The following is a 23453-nucleotide window of genomic DNA, read 5'->3' on the forward strand; positions in this document are numbered from 1 at the left end:
CCTCCCCAAAGAACATAGGAATGAATTATTGAATTATCAGTCGAATGCCTAGCTTTAGAGATTTTCAAATGAGTGGTAGTGATAACATAGTCTCTTATTAATTTTCAAACCTTTTCTATTTTTGCATTCTAAGGTGCTCTTAGAATAAGGAAGTATAATTTAGCCAACAATTTAAGCCTCAAGTTTATAACTATTATAAACTTGCTTACTTTGGGGTACATTTTGAATCCAGTATCATCAGTGTATTAACCAATATTTTCTTTTACTCTATTTCATTCAATAATTGGGAATTCTCTAAGACAAATATGTCAATTTAGGGCAGGTTGAAAAATGGTCTACTAATAGAAACTCTAGCCATTGTATTAAATTTAATAGATACTTGATTAAAAGTTTAAGACTAATGTAGATGGGGAAAACATACCTTTTTTTTTTTTTTTTTTTTTTTTTTTTTTTTTTTGGCGGTGCTGGGGATTGAACCCAGGGCCTTATGCTTGCAAGGCAAGCACTCTACCCACTGAGCTATATCCCCAGCCCCAGGAAAACATATCTTAAAAACAAAATCTGCATTTATATCTTATCAGTTTGGCAATATTCTGATTTACTATTTTAAAATACCTGTTTAAGAAAGGTTTATTTAATTCCCAGGTATTTTAACTTGAAAACTTTGTGTAATCAAAGAAATCATCTTCATTTTCCTTTCCAGCATTTGGAAAAATTTTATTCTAAATATGTCAGATGTTGGGATTAGAGAATGCTTAAAAGTCTTTCAGAAGTAAATAATATGTGTTCTTTTATAAATATTTATTGAAGTCACCTTTTTAAAAGAGACTTAACTTTAATAAGACCATACATAAAAAGAGATATTTTAATCATTTATATTTAGTATTAGAAATCTTAGCTTATTTTGCTTCTTTCCTCATACAGAATTTTTCACTCCTTATAAAGGATTGTTTTTAGTTCTTGGTTATTGGGTATCTAAAATCATTGTTAGTTGTTGTTTTGTTTTGATTTGTTTTTTTGGTACTGGGGATTGAACCCAGGGTTGCTTTACCACTGAGCTACATCTTCAGCTCTTTTTACGTTTTATTTTGAGTCAGGGTCTTACAAAGTTGCTTACAGCCCAAGTTGCTGAGACTGGCCTCAAACTTGGCAGTCCTCTTGCAGCCTCCCAAGTTGCTGGGATTACATGTACCACCATGCCTGGCTTAAGTTAGTTCTTAATGACCAAACTGTCTAGAAGTGTAAATCCAGCTTTTGAAATTTACAGGACTAGTTAGATTCACCCACACAGATACTTGAGGTGCCATAGGAGAAACTGGGACATTTTTCAGTGTAGTTTATATTTACCTTTTCTATTCATCTAGAGAGTGGTTATGAAAGTTACTTAACCATCTGTGCCTTTCTTTGAAATGGTAATTTAAAAGGGGGCTGCAGGTTGGGTTCCCTTTTCATTTTAATAGAAATAATAGCAATTCATTTTGCATGTGTAAATCAAATTCTAGTAGACATTATTTGAAAGACTTTGCACAATTGCCCTAAGAAGTTATTTCCCCATTTTATGTGGATAAGAACACTGAAGCCCAGGTGAGATCATTTGCCCAAGACCACACTAGTGTTAGTTAAGTAAAGAGACCAGCATTTCTTCTGATCTTCCATATTTCAAAGCCAATGACTTTTTTACACTATACCACCTTCCTCTATTAAATGTGTGAAATTTGTTTCAACATTACATGACTTTTCTTAGAAGATTCTTATGTTATTAGCAATTTCAAGTTCCATTCTATCGTCTGGTTAAGAGACATTTCTTGAGTCCATCTCAGTGGAGGGCATCAAATGAAGATAACACTCACAGGAGAAAGTAAATGGTAACCCTTTTTAAAACAAAACTCTTTCCTCCCCCTTCAAAATGATTTCTAAATGAAATTGCTGTTGTGATTTGTGTTGTGAAATCCTAGATCATTATAAATTGACTGGTAACCAAGATAGAGCAGTTTTCCCTGCTGTCATTGTCCCTGGTTTATGGTGGCTTATAACTACATTATGAACACAACTGGGGAAGGGACAGGGAGACAAGAAGAGGGAATCATAGATGGGTTATAGTGATCTTGTGTTCTTAAAATCATTTACCATATTGATGGAGAACAATTTCATTATCTGGCAGAGAAAACTAGAATTGAAGTGTATCTTAAGTTCTGCTTGACATATTGAAGATAGATCAAGATTTATGTTATGTAAATGATTATTATTTCTAGCTAATTGATATGTCATTTCGTTCTCTGAGTTGTCAGAGGAATGTAGCTTTGTTTTCCTTAGGGAGTTTTTAATATGATGTCAAATGCCTTGTGTATCTTCAAATTATTTGGACTTTTCTTCTGCAGCATAGAGGTTTCTATAATAAGGATAAGGTTTTGAGTAGCTCAATCCCCTTTAATAACTACAGAAAGGCTTTCTGTCAGATCTTTCTGTTTTCTTTTTCTTTCTTCTTTCTTTTTTTTTTTTTTTTTTTTTCCTTCATATTCTTCCCTAGCCCCAACTTTAAGGCATAGCTGGATAATAGGTATTGTTTTTTTTTCCCCTCATGGAATCATGGGTAGTTTCATTGGACTTCATCTCTTTCTGTTTGTTTTGTATAGGGCTGATAGTTCAGGACCATTCAGACCCCATGTTCAGTTCATATGCCTATAAGTCCCACTACCTACTGAATGAATCAAATCGTGCTGAGTTGATGAAATTACCTATGATTCCTTCTTCGTCAGCTTCCAAAAAGAAATGTGAGAAAGGTAATAATCAAAATAGTTTATCTCTTGCTTTTATTTTTGCATTTCCTATTTTTCTCTCTCTAAATGAAGGGGGGAAATGTATGCTTGTCAAGCACCCCATCTGTTGCTTTTGGTAAATTCTGCCTTGGTGGTTGTGACTGTGTCTTCATTGGCTGCAAAATTATTAAAAAGGGCTTAAAATAATTCCATTATTGCAAACTTTTACTTTTCTCCTTGAATAAGTTTCACATATTCCATATATGTTAGGTTATTAAAATAGAAAGACTAGGATTTTGTTCAGTATAAAAGAATATTTTAAGGACTCTTTGTGTATTAGCTGATACATAGAGAAATATCATTTCCAGTAGAAGAGAACAGACATGGTATAATTTGTTACTGTCAACTAAATAACAACATAGGTTATTAAAAGAAGGAAAACAATATGCAGATACTTAAAAGTTTGACTTTAGAATACAGCCTATCATTTCATTTCTTAAATTTTGCTAAGATGCTATGAAAACTAAGTTGCCCTTCCCTTAAGACACATTGGTGGGAAACTGGGGTTGGGGGAATACCTGAAATACTGGATGTTGAAAGATAGCCCAGCTAAGTTGCTGATGGATAATTTATTCACAGAAAACCAAGAGCTAAATGTATATGTAAATATACATATGAATGTATTATGTATGTATACATTTATATATCTCAGTTAATTTCATCTATGGAAGAAAACTTCATCTGTGTCTAGCTTTCCATAGCCTACTTGCAACAAAGGGAAATCATGATTGAACAATAATGTATTATTTGGGGAGTTTTTATCCCAGAGGGGGGAAAATGTCAATGAACTTGGAAGGTGAAAGCCTTTTCCTGTATATATTCCCATTATGATCTGGGGGCCATTAGTATTTATTTTAAAAAATTCATTCATATCTATCATACCAAGTATATGTATACTAAATATACTTGAAATAGGCTTCCCCCAATTCTTTGTGTCGCCTGTTTGATTTCTTTGCTGTTTGTCAGATATCTGAAGTGGCAACTCATAATTAAAAGAATAACTAAGCAAGTTAATTAGAACCCATTAGAAGTATTGAAAAAGTGTTGACTTTTTGTCTGTTTTTTGTTGAAGTCAGTTATCACCTTACTGGTGATACTGCCTGCTTCCCAAAGGTGGACATAGTCTGACATACTCCAAAATGCAATAAAATTAGTCCATCTGAGGCATGTTAGGAAATGCTTCATTTCCCTGCCGGTGCCTGCATAAAAGTAGATTGATTCAATTGCTGCTTTGTTTTCAGCACTCAATATTAACCTTGACATGAACTGAAATTATTTTGAGCCCTCTGCATAGCTTGAATCACATCTTATTTCTCTTGCTTCCTAAAGAGTTTTCTTGCATAGCACCAAGGTAGATTGTTCATATTTTAATTTTTTCTATTTCCCTGTGTATTCTTAACATTTTTATTATGATGATTTTCACTGATGATTCTGGCTCTGTATTTCCTCTGAAATAAGACTTAAAATATAGGACTATTCCATAAAGTTGAAAATGACAGGCCTGACTTTTTCACTTCAAGGCTAATAATCACATGTCCTCTAAAGCTATTTGCAAAGACAATTCTCCCTTATCAGTCATTCTTTTCCAATGGCAAAATGAATAATCTCATTTTACTTTAAACTTGTAGAATTCCATACCTAGGCTTAGAGTATTCAGGAAACTAATCTCTAGGCTGATGAATTGAACCAATTAATCCATATTGAGATCTGCAATCAAAGGAAAACTCCTTACGAAATAAATTTAAGTAAAAGCTTTTAAGCAGAGGAAATATAGTAATTTAATTCATCACTGGTTATATATGGATTTTCTTTTTGTTTTCATGTTAATCAGAAGTTTGAAAGTTTGTACAGGAAGACAAGATTTTCTGGAAAACTGACAGCAAAACCCTCAAAAGGCTGGAGCATGTAAATGAAGCCATATAGAGGGCTCTTAACCTTTTGCCTATGAGACTTTCAATCTCAGTATACTCATGGGCTATAGACCTGATTTTGCAATGGAAAAAATATTTTTCCAGTAAATGTCTTTATTATATTCATCTTCAGTGGTTAGCAACCTTTCACTCACTTGTTAAAATGCATATTAAAAATATCTAATCCCCCAACTCAAATCTCTTCTTTGTTTTTTTTTTTTGTTGTTGTTGTTGTTGTTGTTTTGTTTTTTGTTTTTGTTTTTTGCTACACCTGTTTTGGTATCAATTAAAAAATCATTTTTATATATCTAAAAGAAAAGGATTTTAATAAGGAATTGGCGGGATGTCCTTGCATATGGTACTGATAATTAGTTCTGGGCTATAAAGCAGTGGTTCTCAATAATTTTAAGTCAAAAGATTTGAATAAACAAATTTTTAAAATTATTTTGGAAAATCTAATAATTACATATATGTGTAAAATAAGGCTACAGGAGTTTATGTTTTGTTATGATTTTAACAATTTAATATAATAATACTTGCTTTGTTATTGGGATCAGAATCTTTTATTAGCAGTTATATATCTCTTTGCTTAATGAAAATTGCAAAATGTTCATTTTGAAATGAAGTTTTGGTTGATACAATGTTTGAAAACATGGGTTTATGAGGAAGGGAAGGGGATCTGTGGTGATGAAAAGTTGCAAACCACTGCTGTGCAGCCCATGTGATTTTCTTTATCTTTACTCTTAAGGAAAGATACTGTGATCACCAATTTGAGAATCCATATTCCCTTGCTATTTTGTATTCTTTTATGGAAAGCAAAAGTGCTGATCAACCAACTGCGTATTTTATTTCTTGTTAATTTTATTGTAAAGGGATTTAGTTAAGTGTGGCACTGGATTAAAATACAGTGATGACTACTGCTTTCTTTCCTAGCTCTGAAGAAAAAAAGGAAATTGCTACTTATATATGAAAATCCTGTTTTTGAATCTATTCAGTCTAAACACTTTATGCATTTTTCTCATCATATATAAAAGAGTTTTAGCTGCTTGCTAAACTAATTCCTTAGTGCACATATTAGCAGAGTCAAGATACATTAATGGAGCTCTAAGCTTCTAACCATTGAAGCCCTTAAAAAAGTAAATATTTTCACGGTTTCCTATTTTAATCCATCGCTATTGATATAACTCAATCCCTTTGTTATTTCCCAATTTGAATCAAATTTAATGCACTTAAAAGATAACTTTCTCCTTTCTTTTTGTGTTTCCTCTTTTCTCAGTTATTAAGACTGTTTATTTGTTTCAAGGTGGAAGATTGCTCTGCTGTGAATCGTGCCCAGCTTCCTTCCACCCGGAATGCCTGAGCATAGATATGCCAGAAGGCTGCTGGAATTGTAATGACTGTAAAGCTGGCAAGAAACTACATTACAAGCAGATTGTTTGGGTCAAATTGGGAAATTACAGGCAAGTTTTCCAAGGACAAAGAGGAAGTTTCCATCAGTGTTCAGACCAGATTCATTATTTGGATGCAGAGCAGCTAGGAGATGGGCAGAGCAGCTAGGAGATGGGCAGAGCAGCATAGACCTGCCTCCCAAAAAAACAAAAAGGAAACAGGTTTTCAGTCTGAATTTTTAGGGGTTTGGGGAGGTTATGTTATTATTAGAGTTCTTTTGGTTTTTGGTTTTTCTTTAAGATTTGTTGCTTGACTTGCTAATAGCAAAATTCTGAAAGTTATTTTATATTAATAAACTATGTACCACTAGATTTTGGAATAAAAGGTCTTATATGGACAGTAAAGATGATGTTTTCTGTGTCTTAATTAGATATTTATTGATTTCTGGCCTCTAATAAGATCAAAAGTTTATATTCTGACTAAAATAGCTTTCTTTGCCCCTAAATCTGACCCATTTTGTTCTGGTTAGAAGCCCTAAACTGTGTCTAGAGAGCTTTTTATAATTTAAAAAGAGCTTGTTCCAATAAGAGCCTTTAGTTCTAAAGGGAATGAAGTAAGAAGTATAGTGATTATCATTATTTTAATAAAACTTTTCCTTTAAGGCTTTAAATAGCCTTCACTAAACACATATGCATACCTTTTTTTAAAATTCTACATATTGAGGGTCGAGGTTGTAGCTCAGTGGTAGAGCACTTGCCTAGCACATGTGAGGCATTGGGTTTGATCCTCAATACCACATAAACATAAATAAAGGTGTTGTGTTCATCTATAACTAAAAAAAATTTTTTAATTCTACATTTTGAGGCATATATTTATTATTTTTCAAAGAAAATAGATACTAGTCAGCTTAGCACAGTGGAGTTGTACTTTTCAGTTAGAATCCTAAGCTACAATTTCAGCCATATTTTAATTTTGTTTTAGCAAGAGCTATATTGTTTTCTCTGTTTAAAATATGCTGCTTGTTTATTTAATTTTCAATTTTCATTTCTAGCTGAGATCAGGGACATTAAGTCATAAAGGGCCCCTACCCTCTTTTTTTCCTCAAAAACACATGACAAGAAACTTCTGAAACCTAAAAAATATTTTTGATAGTTGATAGTTTGAATATATAAATAATTTTATACTATATAAGAAAAGATGTCATAAAGTTGTAAAAGGCAATGTCAAACTGAAGGAAAATATTTTTGGTTCATTCTATAGGAAAAGGTGAATTTTGGGTTCTGCATTCTATAGAATGAATTAGAAAAAGAGGCAAAGAAGAGAACAAACCAGTTTGCAGAAGAATAGCATATAGAAAATAATCACAGGAAAAATGCTCAAACTTACTAAAATACACACTAAATAGTTTTTTTTTTTTTTTCAATTAAAAGATTGGCAAAGATTTAAAAGATTAATAATTTTGTGGCCATTGAGGGCATGGGGAAATGATTGCTCTTGGAAGACAATCTGGTATCATGTATCAAAACTGTAACTGGAGCATTTCCACTTCAAGGAATTTAAAGAAAAAAATGAAGACCAGGCCAAACATGTATTTAATGGCATGTTCATTGTAGTTATTTCTAATTGTAAATATTTGAAATAACCTAAATGCTTAGTTAATAAGGGGTTTGTCAAATAAATTAAAGTGTATCCATATTATAGGATAACATGAAGGCAATAAAGGATAATGCAGATCTGTATAGGAACATGGGAAGATATCTGTGACACATAGTTGAGTTTAAAAAGCATTTTAAGTATATGTAGTTTGTTCATGCATTTTTACACATTCTTTTCCTTTCTTAAGACAGGGTCTCCATATGTTGCCCAGGCTGTCCTCCAAACTCCTGGGCTCAAGTAGTCATTCTGCCTCAGCCTACCAAGTAGCTGGGACTAGTCCCTTGCCACTGTGCCTGGCCTTATTTATATAATTATGGAAAAGTGTAGATCTGGATACTTGTGTTTTTAATACTTGGAAAGAAGTAACATCTAATGTTAATAGGTTCAGGGATAAGATTACAAGGGGAGAGAGACATCTTTACTTTTCTCTTACACATTTCTGCATCATTTTAATTAAAAAAATTTTTAACAGTTGTATATAATACTTGTACATATTTTGGGGCTATAAAGGTTTTAAAATGCTTTGATTTTTGAAAGAAACACATTTTCATAATTATATATATACATATTATATATGTATAACATATACATATACATATTTCATAATTACTTCTGAGGTGGGGAAGAGAAACAGCTTGAGAAATAGATTAGGAACGCCCAAAATACTGTAAGATCTTTCAATACTTCAGATCTTTCAATAAATATCTGAGTATTTTTTTTTTAAGATTTTTAAAAGTTTTATTGAAGTTTTAAACACTGGGTTTTTTTTATTGTAAACAAATGGGATACATTTTGATTCTCTGTACATGGAGTAAAGGCATATCATTCGTGTAATCATAAATTTACACAGGGCAATGTTGTTTGATTCATTCTGCCATTTTTTTCCCTTCCCCCCCACCCCACCCACCCCTCTTTTCCCTCTATACAGTCCTTCCTTCCTCCATTCTTGCCCCCCTCCCTAACCCTAACCCTAACCCTAACCCTAACCCTAACGCAAACCCCTCCCACCCGCCATTATATGTCATCATCTGCTTATCAGCAAGATCATTCGTCCTTTGGTTTTTTGAGGTTGGCTTATCTCACTTAGCATGATATTCTCCAATTTCATCCATTTGCCTGCAAATGCCATAATTTTATCATTCTTTATGGCGGAGTAATATTCCATTGTATATATATGCCACAGTTTCTTTATCCATTCATCAATTGAATCAGAGTATTTTTAAAGTTACAAATACGAAAATATCTTCCGACTTAATTTAACTTTATTACATTGTATGGAATCACAATCTAAGGAATTCAGTCACAGTACAGTGAGGTGTTTTTTTTTTTTTTTTTTTTTTTTTTTGGGTACTGGGGGTTGAACCCAGGGCCTTGTGCTTACAAGGCAAGCACTCTACCGGCTGAGCTATCTCCCCAGCCCTGTACAGTGAGGTTTAATGTCTAGGTCAGATTCTTCTTGTATGCTTTGGAAGGACTTTTATCCATGAACCAACTCTTAATGTATTTCTTTCCACTCAGTCCCAGTGGGGCCACATGAAACTGTTCACTTTTAATAACTAGTGACTCTGACATGTTGCTGCCTGGGGAACTTTGATGACCTGGAACAACCACTGGCAGTGTGCCCCTTTCTAACTAACCCCAGTGAATGCAGCAATCATGTCCATATTTAAGTATCTTAAAATGGTTTGGAAATAAGTAGAGTGACCATTTCCTAGTTTGCTTTGAGGATAAACCAAATTCTGATCACATTTTATAGTGTGTTTTGTTTTAACAATTTGAGCATGGATTCTTAACCGTATTTTTAATTCATAGATGGACAGCAGGGTACTTTTCAGATGATGCTTATTCAAGTTCAACAGCATAAATCTGGGAATGCAACGATGTCATTGTTTATCTTCTAAATAATATAATGGTTTACTAAATAAATTGTTTTTTTAGGAACATGTAAAATAAGAGACTAAGAAAACTTAAGTTTATGTATACTTACTCTTTGTATTGATGAACATTATAGACTACAAAAGCCCATGTCGGGAATCACTGAGACTGACCCCATTTTCTGACCTTTAGCTTCACCCTTCAGTTTCTGGTTTGTGCAGGTGCTAGAAACTGTCCAGTGCTACTTACAGATGGTTTTATTTAGCAATTGCTATAGTATTCAGTGATCATAATGTGAAAATTATATTTTCACTTTGCCCCAATCCCATGTTGATTGGATCAAAGATGAATTAGATTCTGAAATACCAATGTAACCTATTATATTGATTAAGAACCATTTACCCTGGATGATTCAAGATTCAGAAAATATTAATTTGCATGTGAGTAGCCATACTGTATTATGGAAGTAGTTTATTCTGAAAATGATTCCCCAGATTACTAGAAATGAATTTTGATATCTCAAAAAGTATTATGTCAAGTGTAGGGAAAAACATGACCTTTGTGGATCAAAATTGGGATTGGAATAGTATTGGAACATTCTGATTTTATTTTTGAACTTTTTAACATTTTCATGATATATATTTTGTAAATGTCAAATATTGATTTTTTCTTTTCTTTTCTTTTTTTTTTTTTTTTGTGGTGCTAGGGATTGAACTCAGGGCCTTGTGCTTGCAAGGCAAGCACTTTACCGGCTGAGCTATCTCCCCAGCCCATCAAATATTGATTTTTAAAGACAGAAACTAGACGAAGTGTTTAGGGTCAACTTTGTGTAGTCTACATTCACTATTTTGTTGATTTATTAATACGTTTTCAAATGGTGTGCAGTTTGAGATGGATTAATGATAGTTTTTGTGGTCTTAGAATCTGAATGAAAATTTCAAAATACAAACCCCTTTTTTAATTTTTGTCAGCCTTGTAAATAATAGTGTGATATTTCATTTTCTTGATCTAAAATTGCTTTTGTTTTCAGATGGTGGCCAGCAGAGATCTGCAATCCCAGGTCTGTGCCACTGAACATCCAGGGCCTTAAACATGACTTGGGGGACTTTCCTGTGTTCTTCTTTGGTTCTCATGACTACTATTGGGTACACCAGGGCAGAGTGTTCCCTTACGTTGAAGGAGATAAAAGCTTTGCTGAGGGACAGACTAGTATTAACAAGACCTTCAAAAAAGGTAAGTTGGATGATGTTTACAGTGATTCAGAACCAGGACTCCAGTGTAGATTTCTCCACATATCCTCACTTGCACATAGCATGTCTAGTATTAGAGAATTTTCACTAGGTATAATGATACTGCATCTACAAATTTCCAGTCATATTAGAACCAGGTTTGAAATGCATTTCAATATGTATAGTAGACTTCACTGTATATGTGAAAAGAATTTCTTCAGCAATCTTTCTGTAAACAAAGATTATACTGCAAATAGCCTTCTTAATGAAGTGAAGCTCCTTTGCCAAAGAGTAGTAAAAACTTCCTATGAAGAAGAGCTTTACAACTGCTTTTGCAAGAAGTTGCCAGGAAGTCTGGCTTTCTGGGTAAGAGTAAAATGAATTTAAATTTAGTACAAAGTAAGCACCTGCTACTAGGGTCACTTGCTATTAGGGTCACTATATCATTGAAGTAAGGCCTCTGAGGCAGCTATGAGCACACAGCCATAGCGTTTAGTGAGTTATATCCTATTTCATTATAACCTTATGCTGGTAGTGAATGGTAATTTCCAGAAAATGATTTCAGAAAGAAAATCCGAGGCCAAATACAGAGCATTGGGAAGGTAGTATAAAACTACTACCCTGACTGGGTGTGTTTGTATTTCAGTAATTATGTAACTTGTTTGGTCTTATTGTCAGCACTGGAAGAAGCTGCAAAACGTTTCCAGGAATTGAAAGCACAAAGAGAAAGTAAAGAAGCACTAGAGATTGAGAAAAACTCAAGAAAACCTCCTCCTTACAAACACATCAAAGTGAGTCTTACCCATGAAAACACTGGTATTTGATAGACAAAATGAAATCCATTATTCTCTCAATAGTTACAGGCTCTTTTTAACTGGTGAAAATTCTGCTAATTATCAGCCTGTCTTCTGTAAAACCAACTCAGAGCTTTTGTTGGAGGTATCAGAGGGGACCCCTAGCTGCAGCACTGTGAGGATTAGAACTTTGATAAGCCATCTCATATCTAGGAGTAACATAGTTCATGTGAAATCTCATTCTTGTTCTACCAGATTATCCTGCAACCAAGTGAGAATATAGGTATTTAGCCTCTTTATTTCAAAGAGCCCACAGATAAACATATTTTCTCATTTTCAGTTAAAAAAAAATCAACCAGTAGAAGGAGAAATACACAAGATAAATAAGTGAAAATTCATTTTTCAGGTTTGGATATTTTTATTGACCAAGGACAGTTATTATTCTTAGCTTATTCATAGGAAAATTAAGGTAAAGAGCTTTGCTTAGAGTCATATCACAATACATTAGTAGAGGCGTATATAACATGGAATTTTTTTGTGGGTGGGGGGATGTTTCTGCTCACATTGCTAATACATTGCTTACTTTGCCCCCCCACTCTCTTTTGTGATTTTGTTTCCTAGGCTAACAAAGTAATAGGAAAGGTACAGATACAGGTTGCCGACCTGTCGGAGATTCCCCGCTGTAACTGCAAACCTGCTGATGAAAACCCATGTGGCTTGGAATCAGAGTGTCTGAACAGAATGTTACAGTACGAGTGTCATCCCCAGGTCTGCCCAGCTGGAGATCGTTGTCAGAACCAGTGCTTTACAAAGAGGCTATATCCAGATGCAGAGATCATCAAAACAGAGCGAAGAGGCTGGGGCCTCAGAACCAAAAGGAGCATTAAGAAGGTAGCATGTGATAGAGGCAGTGGTTAGGGTGAAACAGACTAGAATTGTGTCACTTAGGGATACTTCAATAGAATAAAGAGGTATATAATGTTAACTAAATACTACAAAGAAAAATAAAGGTGTAAGAGGGAATTGCTGCCAGGTGTGGTGGCACATGCCTGAAATCCCAGTGACTTGAGAGGCTGAGGTAAGAGGATTGCAAGTTCAAAGCCAGCCTCAGCAACTTAGTGAGGCCCTAAGCAACTCAGTGAGACCCTGTCTGAAGATAAATTTTTTTTTAAAAGGGTTGGGGATATGGCTCAGTGGTTAAGTACCCCAGGGTTCAGTCCCCAGTACCAAAAAAAAAAAAAAAAAAAAAAAGAATGGCTGATGACAGGGATTGCTATTTTCAATTGATTGGAAGGCCTGAGGTGGTGACATTTAACCTGAATGCATAAAGTAAAAAGCCATGTAGATATATTCGTAACAGAGCATTTTAGACCAGAGGAAAAGCAAGTTCAAAGGTCTTATCATAAGTCAGGTGTGGTGGCACATGCCTGTAATCCCAAGAATGGAATTACAGGAGGCTGAGGCAGGAGGATCACAAGTTCAATGCAGTCCTCAACAATTTAGTGAGACCTTGTCTCAAAATGTAAAATAAAAAGGGCCAGGGATGTAACTCAGTGGTAAAGCATCCCTGGGTTAAATTCCCAGTACTAGGGGGAAAAGGCAAGCTAGTAAGCCTGGAGAAGAGTGACAGGGAATGGAGTGGTAGGTAAGAGATGAGGTGAGAGGGATAGCCAGGGTTTAAATCTTTGGGGCCTTATAGGCAATAGGATGAAACACTTTGATTTTAGTAGGGAGTAGGTTGATTTGACTTGATGCTTTAGTTTCTATTGCTGCATAACAATATCACCACAAAGTTAGCAACTCACAGTTTATGAAGGTCAGGAGTCCAGGCAATGCTTAGCTTGGTCCTCTATTTAGAATCTCACAGGGTTGCATCAAGGTGTCCACCAGTCCACCAGGGCTGGGTTCTCATCTTGTGCCTCAACTAAGGAAGGATCCACCTTGTTCACATGGCTATTGGCAAAACTGTTTTATGTAGCTGTAGGTCTGAGAGCTTCAGGGTGGTGTGTGTTTATTTGTTTGTTTGAGGAGACTGTTTCTTGCTTTTGGCCAGGAGCTGCTCTTGCCCACAGTTCCTAGCCACCTGAGGTTCCCAACATAGGCTCTTGCTTTCTTTACAGCTAGTGGAGGGGAAACTAGAACAAGATAGACACTAAGGTCTTAGGTAGTAAACTCACAAAAACACCTACACACCATAACTATTACCATATTGTATTAGTTAAAAGCAAATCACAGGTCAAGCTCACATTCAAGAGGAGAGGCTTATGCAAGGACATGAAAGCCAGAAGGCAGGGATTTGGGGTTGTTTTTGGCTTCTGGTTTTGGTACTGGGGATTGAACCCAGGGGTATTTTACCCTAACCTACATTCCCAGCCCTTTTTATTTTGAGACAGGGTCTCATTAAGTTGCTTACGGCCTTGCTAAGTTGCTAAGACTGACCTAGAACTTGCAGTCCTTCTGTGTCAGCCTCCCAAGCTGCTGGGACTGTAGGCATGTGCCACTGTACCTGGCTAATCTAGGAGGGCCACTTTGAGAGTCAGTCCGCCACACTTGGGTTTTGTTTAGTCTGTTTTTTGGTCACTGTGTCCAAAACACCTGACAAAAACAACTTAGAGGAGGGAAGTTTATTTGAGGTTCATGATTTCAGAGTCTCAGTCCATAGATGGCCAACACTGGGCTCAAGGTGAGGCAATTCATCATGGCAGAAGGGCCTAGCAGAAGAAAGCTGTTCAGCTCAATGTGGGGTCAGGAAGCAGAGAAGGGAGCAGGGAAGGGGCCACAGGGAAGATGTATTCTTATAGGATATACCCCCAGTGATCCACCTCTTCCAGCCATGCCCCGTCTGACTACAGTTACCACCCAATTAATCAGTTCCAACTAGGATGGATTGATTAAGTTACAGTTCTCATCATTCAATCATTTCACTTCCTAACATTTCTACATTAATAGGAGCTTTTGGGGACTGCCAAGGCCAGGCTTGGCAACTTAATGAGGCCCTGTCTCAAAATAAAAAGGATTGGGGATGTAGTTTATTGATAAACTACAGTGTGCAGTACCAAAAACAAAAAGGTCAAGCACATTTAAAGTTATTATATAACGAGCTATGCCTGATGGGGCATGCCTGTAATCTGAGCAGTTTGGGAGGCTGAGGGAGGAGAATTGCAAGTTCAAAGTCTGAGCAACTTAGTGAGAACTTGTCTCCAAATACAAAATAAAAAGGGCTGTGAACTGTGGTTAAGCACCCCTGGGCTTAATCTCTGGTACCAAAATAAAATAAAATAATTAAATAAAAAATAAGGACTGAGGCTATAGCTCATCAGTAAGGTGCCATTGGATTCAATTCCCAGTACTAATATATATACATACATACATATATATGGGGAGTAATGTAATAAAAAATTATATTATTTTAATGCTATGCATATCACACATACAAATGTTTTTCTATGATCCCTGAGAAGTTTATAGGTCTATCTTGAAATCCATCTGTTTTAATATTGTTACCATCTTTTAATAATAGTTGCATTTATTCTAAATTAAGTTAGTAATATAATCAAGGGAAAATAAAATGTAGTCTGAATTGATCTGCCCTTTAGCATTTGAAGGATTATTAGTGTAAGACAATTAGCCTTTTAAAAATAGCTAGAAATATTCAGTCATTGAAAAGCATAATCATAAAGACTATAGCAACATGTAAATGATTTTTGTTACATTAACAATAAAGAAACCAAATATGAAATTGAATGTACACAGTCTTTCCCCTTTTCATACATAACAGACTTCTAAAACTGTGTGCCAAAATCAAACAAAATTAAACAAAATCCTGTTATATAGTGGTTTATTTTTTGGAAAAATTTTTGGGGGTGCTGAGAATTGAACCCAGGGTCTTTTTTTAAAAATATTTTTTAGTTGTCAATGGACCTTTTTTTTTTTACTTATTTATATGTGGTGCTGAGAATTGAACCCAGTGCATTGTTACACATGCTAGTCAAGCACTCTACTACCAAGCTACAACCCCAGCCCTGAACCCAGGGTCTTGCACATGCTAATAAGTCTGTGCTCTACTACTGAGCTATATTTCCAGCCAGTTTTTCAGAATTTTTTTAAAAAGTATTAGATCTTGAATTACAGCCTATCTTTTTTGCTTCAGTGTTTCATTTTGTTTTGCCAATACTGGGATTGAACCCCAGGGCATTCTACCACTAAGCTACATTCCAGCCCCCTCTTTTTTTTTTTGAGACAGGATCTTGCAAAATTTCCAAGTTGGCCTCGAACCTGCGATCTTCCTCCTCAGCCTCCCAAGTAGCTGGGATTATAGGCATGAACCACTACTCCCACCCTTTGCCTATAGTCTTTAAAAACAAATCTGTAGCATTCTTTTTTTTTTTTTTTTTTTTTTTTTTTTTTGTGGTGCTGGGGATTGAACCCAGGGATTTGTGCTTCTAAGGCAAGCACTTTACCAACTGAGCTACATCCCCAACCTCAGCATTCTTTTAAGTTCCTTAATTTGTTTAATTTTTTTTTTCACAACTGAATTCAGTTAATGGTTTTAAGCCTAGAAGCAATTCTTTGAGACTAAATATTTTTGTCATTTTCAGAACATCTGAAATATTTCCATTTTTATTCACAAAGGTATCAGATTTTTGAGACTTATGCTCCTCATATGTGATATCAGCACTTTCATTTTTGTGTACTCAATCATGTCCATAGAATAATAAATATAAACTGTAATAAATGGTTTTCAAGCTTTTGAAACTGCATAGTCAAATGAAACCTTACCTTGAATCCCAATATGTGAAAAAGATGAAGTGGAGCTAATTTGGTTCAAATTCTGCTCTATAGGTTTCCATTAAAGAAAAATTGCCATAAAATTGTTACATATACAGTTGTAACATTACATGGCAATGCAAACCAAATGGCAATGCAATCTTCTACCCTTGAGGGTAGTGATACCACAAAATATGTAAAATATTGTCCATCAGCTGATACCAGAGTCCAAATTAGATTATCTGAAAAAGCTATTTGAAGCTAACATACATAATATGTGAATGTGCAGAACTGTCCTATGTTCTTTATAAGAAAGAACTAGAAGGAAAAAGTAGAGAAAATTAACTTCTGTTTATGGTTTTACAGTTATAGATAAAAAAAATTAATCTAATTCTTTGTCATCATCGTGCAACAAATAAAAATGGGACAGAGTAAAACCTGGCAGCTTTTGTGAGGACCACTGATCAGGCCATATAAGTATGCAGCTCCTTGAAGTGGGCTCGGGTTCCTCACTGATCTCACCAACAACAGATTGCCAAGGGAAAGACTGATGCAGGCAGGCAAGCTTATACTGGTTCCTCCACTGTAGCCCAATAATGTCTTTTCCGTTCATATAAAAGTAATCACTATTTTTAGCAATAGAGGAATAGTAAATATTGTTAAGACCATTGGCTTCCATATTCTTAATGATTTGTCAAAGTCATAAAATATGACATAGTACTTCCCTTTAGATTACAAATACTTACTATCAACAGTTCTAAAAGCTATGAGCATGGCTCATGAGAAATGGGGCAAAAATCTGATAAAATAATAACTAAATACAAGCAGTAAATATTATTCATTAATAAATGTAAGACATTTATTTTCCTCCAAAGTGTATTAGTAAGACTGAAAAGTCCTAGCCAGGTGACTTTGGAGGCTGAGGCAAGAGGATCACAAGTTTGAGATCAGCCTTGGCAACTTAGCAAGGCTTAGCCTAAGTGACTTAGTGAGACCCTGTCTCAAAACAAAAAATAAAAAAGGGCTGGGGATGTGGCTCAGTGATAAAGCACCCCTGGGATCAATCCCCAGTACCAAATAGATAAAAATAAGCATACACTCACCATGTGGTACAGCAAATCACACTCCTGACCATTTTCCCCGGAAAAATGATAATCCCTATCCACATGAAAACTTTTCCAGAATATTCACAGGAGCCTTATTTGTAATAGCCAAAATTTGGAAACAATTCAGATGTTCCTCAGTGAGTGAATGGTTAGACAGACTAGTATATGCATTCTGAGGAACACTAGTCAGCAATTAAAAAACAAACTGTTGATGCACACAACTTGGATGGATCTCAAAGGAATTAGCCTGAGGTTTGTGTACTAATGTCAGTTTTCTGGTTTTATATTGTGTTATGGTTCTGCAAGATGGAGAAAACTGAGTAAAGGGTACAAAGATCTCTGCACTATTTTTAGAACTTCCTATAAATATCTATAATTACTTAAAAAATTAAAAAAATTTTTAAAACAAAGGCAGAGCTTGTTTCAGATTCAGATCTTTCCCAGTTCTTATTCCCATCCCCTCACAGTACAAACTAGTAGCAATAATTACAAATTAGTCTATGATAATTATATAGCTTCAAAGTCTAGGATTAATCCCTAGATCCCAAGCAACATGCCATGTGGTATCACTTGGACTACAGAAATAGTATTCTCAGCAAGAAAAGGCAAACAGATTGGCACTTTTTGAAATACTTGTACAAGAAAAATAGCGCCACTAAGTACTTATAAATAAATTACAACCATTTATTTCCAGGGTTGAAGTTATATTTTCAGGATTCTTTTTAGTTAATTATGTTAGAGTATAGATGTGTTAAGGAATGTTTTCTAATATGATACACTGATTTTAGTTAATATATATTTACATGCTTCTCTGCAGGGCGAATTTGTAAATGAATACGTTGGTGAATTAATTGATGAAGAAGAATGCAGACTGCGAATCAGGCGAGCCCACGAGAACAGTGTAACTAATTTTTATATGTTAACTGTTACAAAGGTAAAATTGCTTTTTTTTTTTTGGGTAAGAAAAAGGGATTTTCTATTCTTGTTTCATGGTTTTAGGTTGAACTCAGTTTCTTCTGATTTTTCCCAAGCAAGTTAAAATGACTTATAGTAGCCAGCAAACTATAATGTGCTAATTATTCTGGAATACAAAACAAATCATTATTGAAGCCTTGCACTGTTGTATGAGACCAAACTAAAAGTGAAAAGATAACCAGAAATAGGCTTAACATATCTGGATCTGGATTTTAGTCCCTGGATATTAGTCCTAGCTCTTTGAAAGTCCTGGGCCTCTCAGTTTCTTTATCACTGAAGGAAAGAATCAGCCCTGTGATTCTGAATTATAAATCACCATTAAATTTCTCATTTAACAAAAAAGTGTAAACTGCTGTATATTTAAATTTTTAATGAGTTAGGAAAATGATTGTTGTCATAAGAAAAAATAGTAGTTAAGGGGTCTGGGGGTAGGAATGATAGTAGAGTAAAACAGACATTATAACCTCATGTACATGTATGATTGCATGACTGATATGATCCTGCAATATGTGTATAATCAGAAAAATAAGAGATTACACCCTGTTTATGTATGATCTATCAAAATGTATAAATGCATTCTACTGTCTTGTACAACTAATTAGAACAAATAAAATTTAAAAATTTTTAAAAATTAAAAAGGAAAAAAAAGGTAGTAAAACTGCAAGTTTAATAACATGGAATTGTAAGACCTACATATTACCTGTCATCTAATTTTTTCAACAGTCCTCTGACTTATAGAGGACAAGAAACTGAGGTCCAAACATAAGTGATTATTGAATATCTTGCTACCATTTAAGAGCCAAGACTAGTACCCATGCTTCCTGTGTTCCAAGGTATCTCTAAAATTAAAAATCAGAATATGATTAGGGCTTGAGATACAACTCAGTGGTAAGGCATACTGAATATGTGTGAGGCCCTGAGTTTGATCCCTAGCACTACTAAAAATATATATATTATAAATTAAAAGATAGAGATCATTTAAAAAGTATTTTAACTGATATATAATTATTTGAAAGTTTCATAACTTTCATAAAAATATCTCATAAACAGAAGCTAAAATGCCATTTTTGATGATGCTGGAGTCTGACTCCTTGAATCCTTTCCTCACCACCAGAGGCCCCTCCAGCCAGCTTGACAACATGTGAGAGTGTCAGTCCTCAGAATTTATCCAGATTTTCAGTTCAATTTCAGGGGTCTAGATGTTCAGCTTTTTACTGTAATTTGAACTTTATCATATAAGTGAAAACAAAATAGGTAACTACTAGAAAGATGGGCTCACACAGTAGCCTATTTATCAAACAAATCTCCAAATCTTCATTTGGGGAGATTTCTCATTTATCCTTCTTGCATTTTTACTCTTAAACTCATCTACTCTACACTAGTTTTGCTTCTTGCTTTGTGCAAGAAAGGCTGACAGCAAAATACTAGAGTAGTTATCTGAATTTGAAGTTGTCTAATTAGAAAATACCTACCTGTATGACTTGCTAATCTAAGTAGCATTATTTGGTGGTCTGCTTGTTTTTAGAAGCAAACTTAAAAAGAAACTAAATTCCAATTTATCTTACCATGACTTGAAAGTCATCATATAAATTAGAGAACTAGTAAACTGCACAGAGTGTCATATTTTGAGAGTTATCAGTTGTCAAACACCATCTGATAGCAAAATGCTGTTGCCTTGTGACCCCTAAGTTGGATGTTTCTAAAATAGGCTTATATTTAGCTTTATGTCAAAGATGCCTTTCTTTTCTTTTCTTCTTGAAGGACCGTATAATTGATGCTGGCCCAAAAGGAAATTATTCTCGTTTTATGAACCACAGTTGTAATCCAAACTGTGAAACACAGAAGTGGACAGTGAATGGAGATGTTCGAGTTGGACTTTTTGCCCTTTGTGATATTCCTGCAGGTAAGAAAGTAACTTGATTCCCTGAGCCCTTCTTTAGGAAGAAAGTCTGCCTTTGAGAGTAAGATATTGTTCTTCAAGGCTGATGCCCAAGTAGTCATTCAAATAAGTTCACGTGTTACATTTGAAATTGTTATCTGTCAACGAAAGGTAAAAGTCTATATCCTGGCTGGGTGCAGTGGTGCACGCCTGTAAACCCAGTGGCTCAGGAGGCTGAGGCAGGAGGATCATGAGTTCAAAACCAGCTCAGAAACTTAGAGAGGCCAAAAAAAAACCAAAAAAAAAAAAAACTATATCCTTAAGTCAGCTTTTTTGCTGCTGTGAATAAATGATCTGACAAGCACAATTATAGAGGAGGAAAGGTTTATTTGAGGGCTTATGGTTTCAAAAGCCATAGTCCATAGGAGGCCAGCTCCATTCCTTGGGGCTCCAGGTAAGGCAGAACATCATGGCAGGAGAGGATGGCAAAGGGAAGCAGCTCACATCATGGTGATCAGGAAGCAGAGACTCTCCAGATACAAAATATGTACCCCACAGCCACGCCCCAATTCCCACCTTCTCAAGCCACACCCCACCACTTCAGTTAATCCCATCAGGGATTAATTAACTGATTGTGTTTAAGGCTTACAACCCAATCATTTCTCCTGTGAACCTTCCTGCATTGTCTCACATGTGAGCTTTTGAGGGACAATCTCACATCCAAACCACAACAATCCTGAATAGAGAACTTAGTAAAAGACTTTATATAAGAGAGGATGTGGAAGGATTCTGTGTGTCCATAATGCTAGTGCATTACTTCTCTAAATGATTGCTGTCTGTATAATGTAACTAGGTGCTTAATTACATTATAGTTACATCATACATTATACTTTTAAAACAGTAAAAGTAATTAGCAGGGCTGGGGAGATAGCTCATTCGGTAGAGTGCTTGCCTTGCAAGCATAAGGCCCTGGGTTTGATCCCCAGCACTGCAAAAAGAAAAAAAAAGTAATTAGCTTGTGTTAATACCAGTTGGTTTCTTATTAGTTTGTTTTTGTTATTGTTTTTTATTTTGAAAGATCATCCTGTTTCAAATTAGACATAAAAAGCCTTGGAAGCCAGAGCTTGCTTTCATTTTTCTTTTTCCACCCAACATCTTAAAAGCAAAACTAAGGTTCTTCTTTGTGAAATTAAAAAAAAAAAAAAAGGGGGGGAGGGTGAGAAGAGAAATTCTATAACTAAGACAGATTTAAACTATCTCAAGAACTGTGTGGATTGGTCAAGCCAATTAGAAAGAAGTTTAGAGGCCCTAGTTTGAATCCCTGGATGTTTGGTGTATGTAGTAAACCTCTGTTTGGAACCTCTTTCTGTTTATAATGTAAAGCATTACCTATGGGAAATAACATCATCACAATTCCATGATCAGATTGTTCATTTAGAAACTGGAATGAAGCTTTTAGAAAAGATGGCTAAACTAGATGCTCTTTTCTTGATCACAGATTGCAGATTCCTAGTCCCTATTACATTATTTTCAACCACTTTTATAAAAAAGAATATAACTTCTTTTTAGGATATTTAATGTTGTCATAATTGTTAATGGATGGAGATGTTTTCCTGTCTTCCCCCCCTTTTTTTCTTTTCATCCGTCATTGTCTCCAATATGGTGGAATGTGGGAAGGGAAAAGTCTTCATGTCAGAATTTTGCTGCTGCTTTCAGTATGAGAGAGTATTTGACAGATTTTCTCTTTCTCATGACTTGAATATGCATAATTATTTTCTTATGTTTTAGGGATGGAGTTAACATTTAATTATAACTTGGATTGTCTGGGCAATGGCAGAACGGAGTGCCACTGTGGGGCAGATAACTGCAGTGGCTTTCTAGGAGTGCGGCCAAAGGTCAGTTGTAGAGGGGAGCACTTCTAGCCGAGAGAAAATGAAAGTGGGGCTGCAGATATTTGCTTATAACCATTTCAGGGAAGAGCTGTCAAATGGACACCTGCTCTACTTTGTGTGTCATCAGTAATGTTTACCAATAATTTAGACACTTCAACTTTCCAGTGAATCCTATTTTAGTATGATCTGTTAGTTCTGAATTATATTTGTATTTCTGATTGTTTGAAATTAGCAATCCTAAATTTTAAATTCATTATACACTAAAACCACTGAATAGTTATAGTTTACATAGTGGTATGTAAACTATAACTCAATGGGAAAATTAACACAGCCACTATTGTGCACTCCTGTAATCCCAGCTACTCAGGAGGCCCAGGCAGGAGGATCACAAGATCAAGGCCAGCCTGGGCAACTCCACAAGACCCTGTCTCAAAATAAAATTTAAAAAAAGGAGTGGAGCTGTATCTCAGTGGTAGAGTGCCCCTGGGTTCAATCCCCAGTACGCATACCAAAAAAGGAAGGAAAGAGGAAGGGAGGAAAGGGAAGGAAAGGAAAAAGGAAAGAAATTCACAAGTTGTCTAACTATTAGTTAATAAAGTTGCTTGAGTTTCTTATGATCCTTACAATTAAAAAAACAGAATAACCTATTCAAAAATCAATGAAAACAAAGCCTTATTTTTATTGTACTATTGTTATAGGACAAGTCCTCTGGTGTTTTTAGGAATTGTACAACAGATGAATTTAAATTCACATGAGGGCTTGTGTATATAATGCTATATAATGCTTCCTACACTATCTGTGATCACTACAATATCTGTGATCTTTTTTCCTGCCAGACGGCATGTGCATCAACAATTGAAGAGAAGGCAAAAAGTGCCAAGTTGAAGCAGAAGAGACGAAAACTCAAAACAGAACCAAAGCAGATGCATGAAGATTACTGTTTTCAATGTGGAGATGGTGGAGAGCTGGTCATGTGTGACAAAAAAGACTGTCCCAAAGCATACCACCTCCTATGCCTTAACCTGACTCAGCCACCATATGGTAAGCTAGACCTGCAAGGCCTTTTCTCTGCTTAGGTCTTTGGCAACTGTGTGTATATCAGAATACATTCTACTCTCCTTAGTAGAACCATGAAGTAAGTGACGTTGAATAAACCATACAACAA

General features: G+C 35.3%; 1 protein-coding gene across 5 annotated transcripts in view; it reads left to right on the plus strand.

Moving 5' to 3' along the window:
- NSD3 (nuclear receptor binding SET domain protein 3) overlaps positions 1–23453 on the plus strand; it is a 104435-nt gene that overhangs the window by 78413 nt on the left and 2569 nt on the right. For 2 of the 5 annotated variants that reach the window (XM_079140634.1, XM_079140635.1), the window contains exons 15-23: positions 2634–2780; positions 6003–6186; positions 10677–10879; positions 11554–11666; positions 12291–12560; positions 18360–18476; positions 20279–20420; positions 22185–22291; positions 23125–23329. In XM_079140634.1, the coding sequence (XP_078996760.1) occupies positions 2634–2780; positions 6003–6186; positions 10677–10879; positions 11554–11666; positions 12291–12560; positions 18360–18476; positions 20279–20420; positions 22185–22291; positions 23125–23329 (1488 nt within the window). The remainder of the gene's footprint in view (positions 1–2633; positions 2781–6002; positions 6187–10676; positions 10880–11553; positions 11667–12290; positions 12561–18359; positions 18477–20278; positions 20421–22184; positions 22292–23124; positions 23330–23453) is intronic. The other 3 variants (XM_079140637.1, XM_079140636.1, XM_079140638.1) reach the window with 3 other exon arrangements.

The sequence above is a fragment of the Sciurus vulgaris genome (assembly GCF_902686455.1).
Source record: "Sciurus vulgaris genome assembly, chromosome: 5".
In the NCBI taxonomy this organism is placed as follows: Eukaryota; Metazoa; Chordata; class Mammalia; order Rodentia; family Sciuridae; genus Sciurus; species Sciurus vulgaris.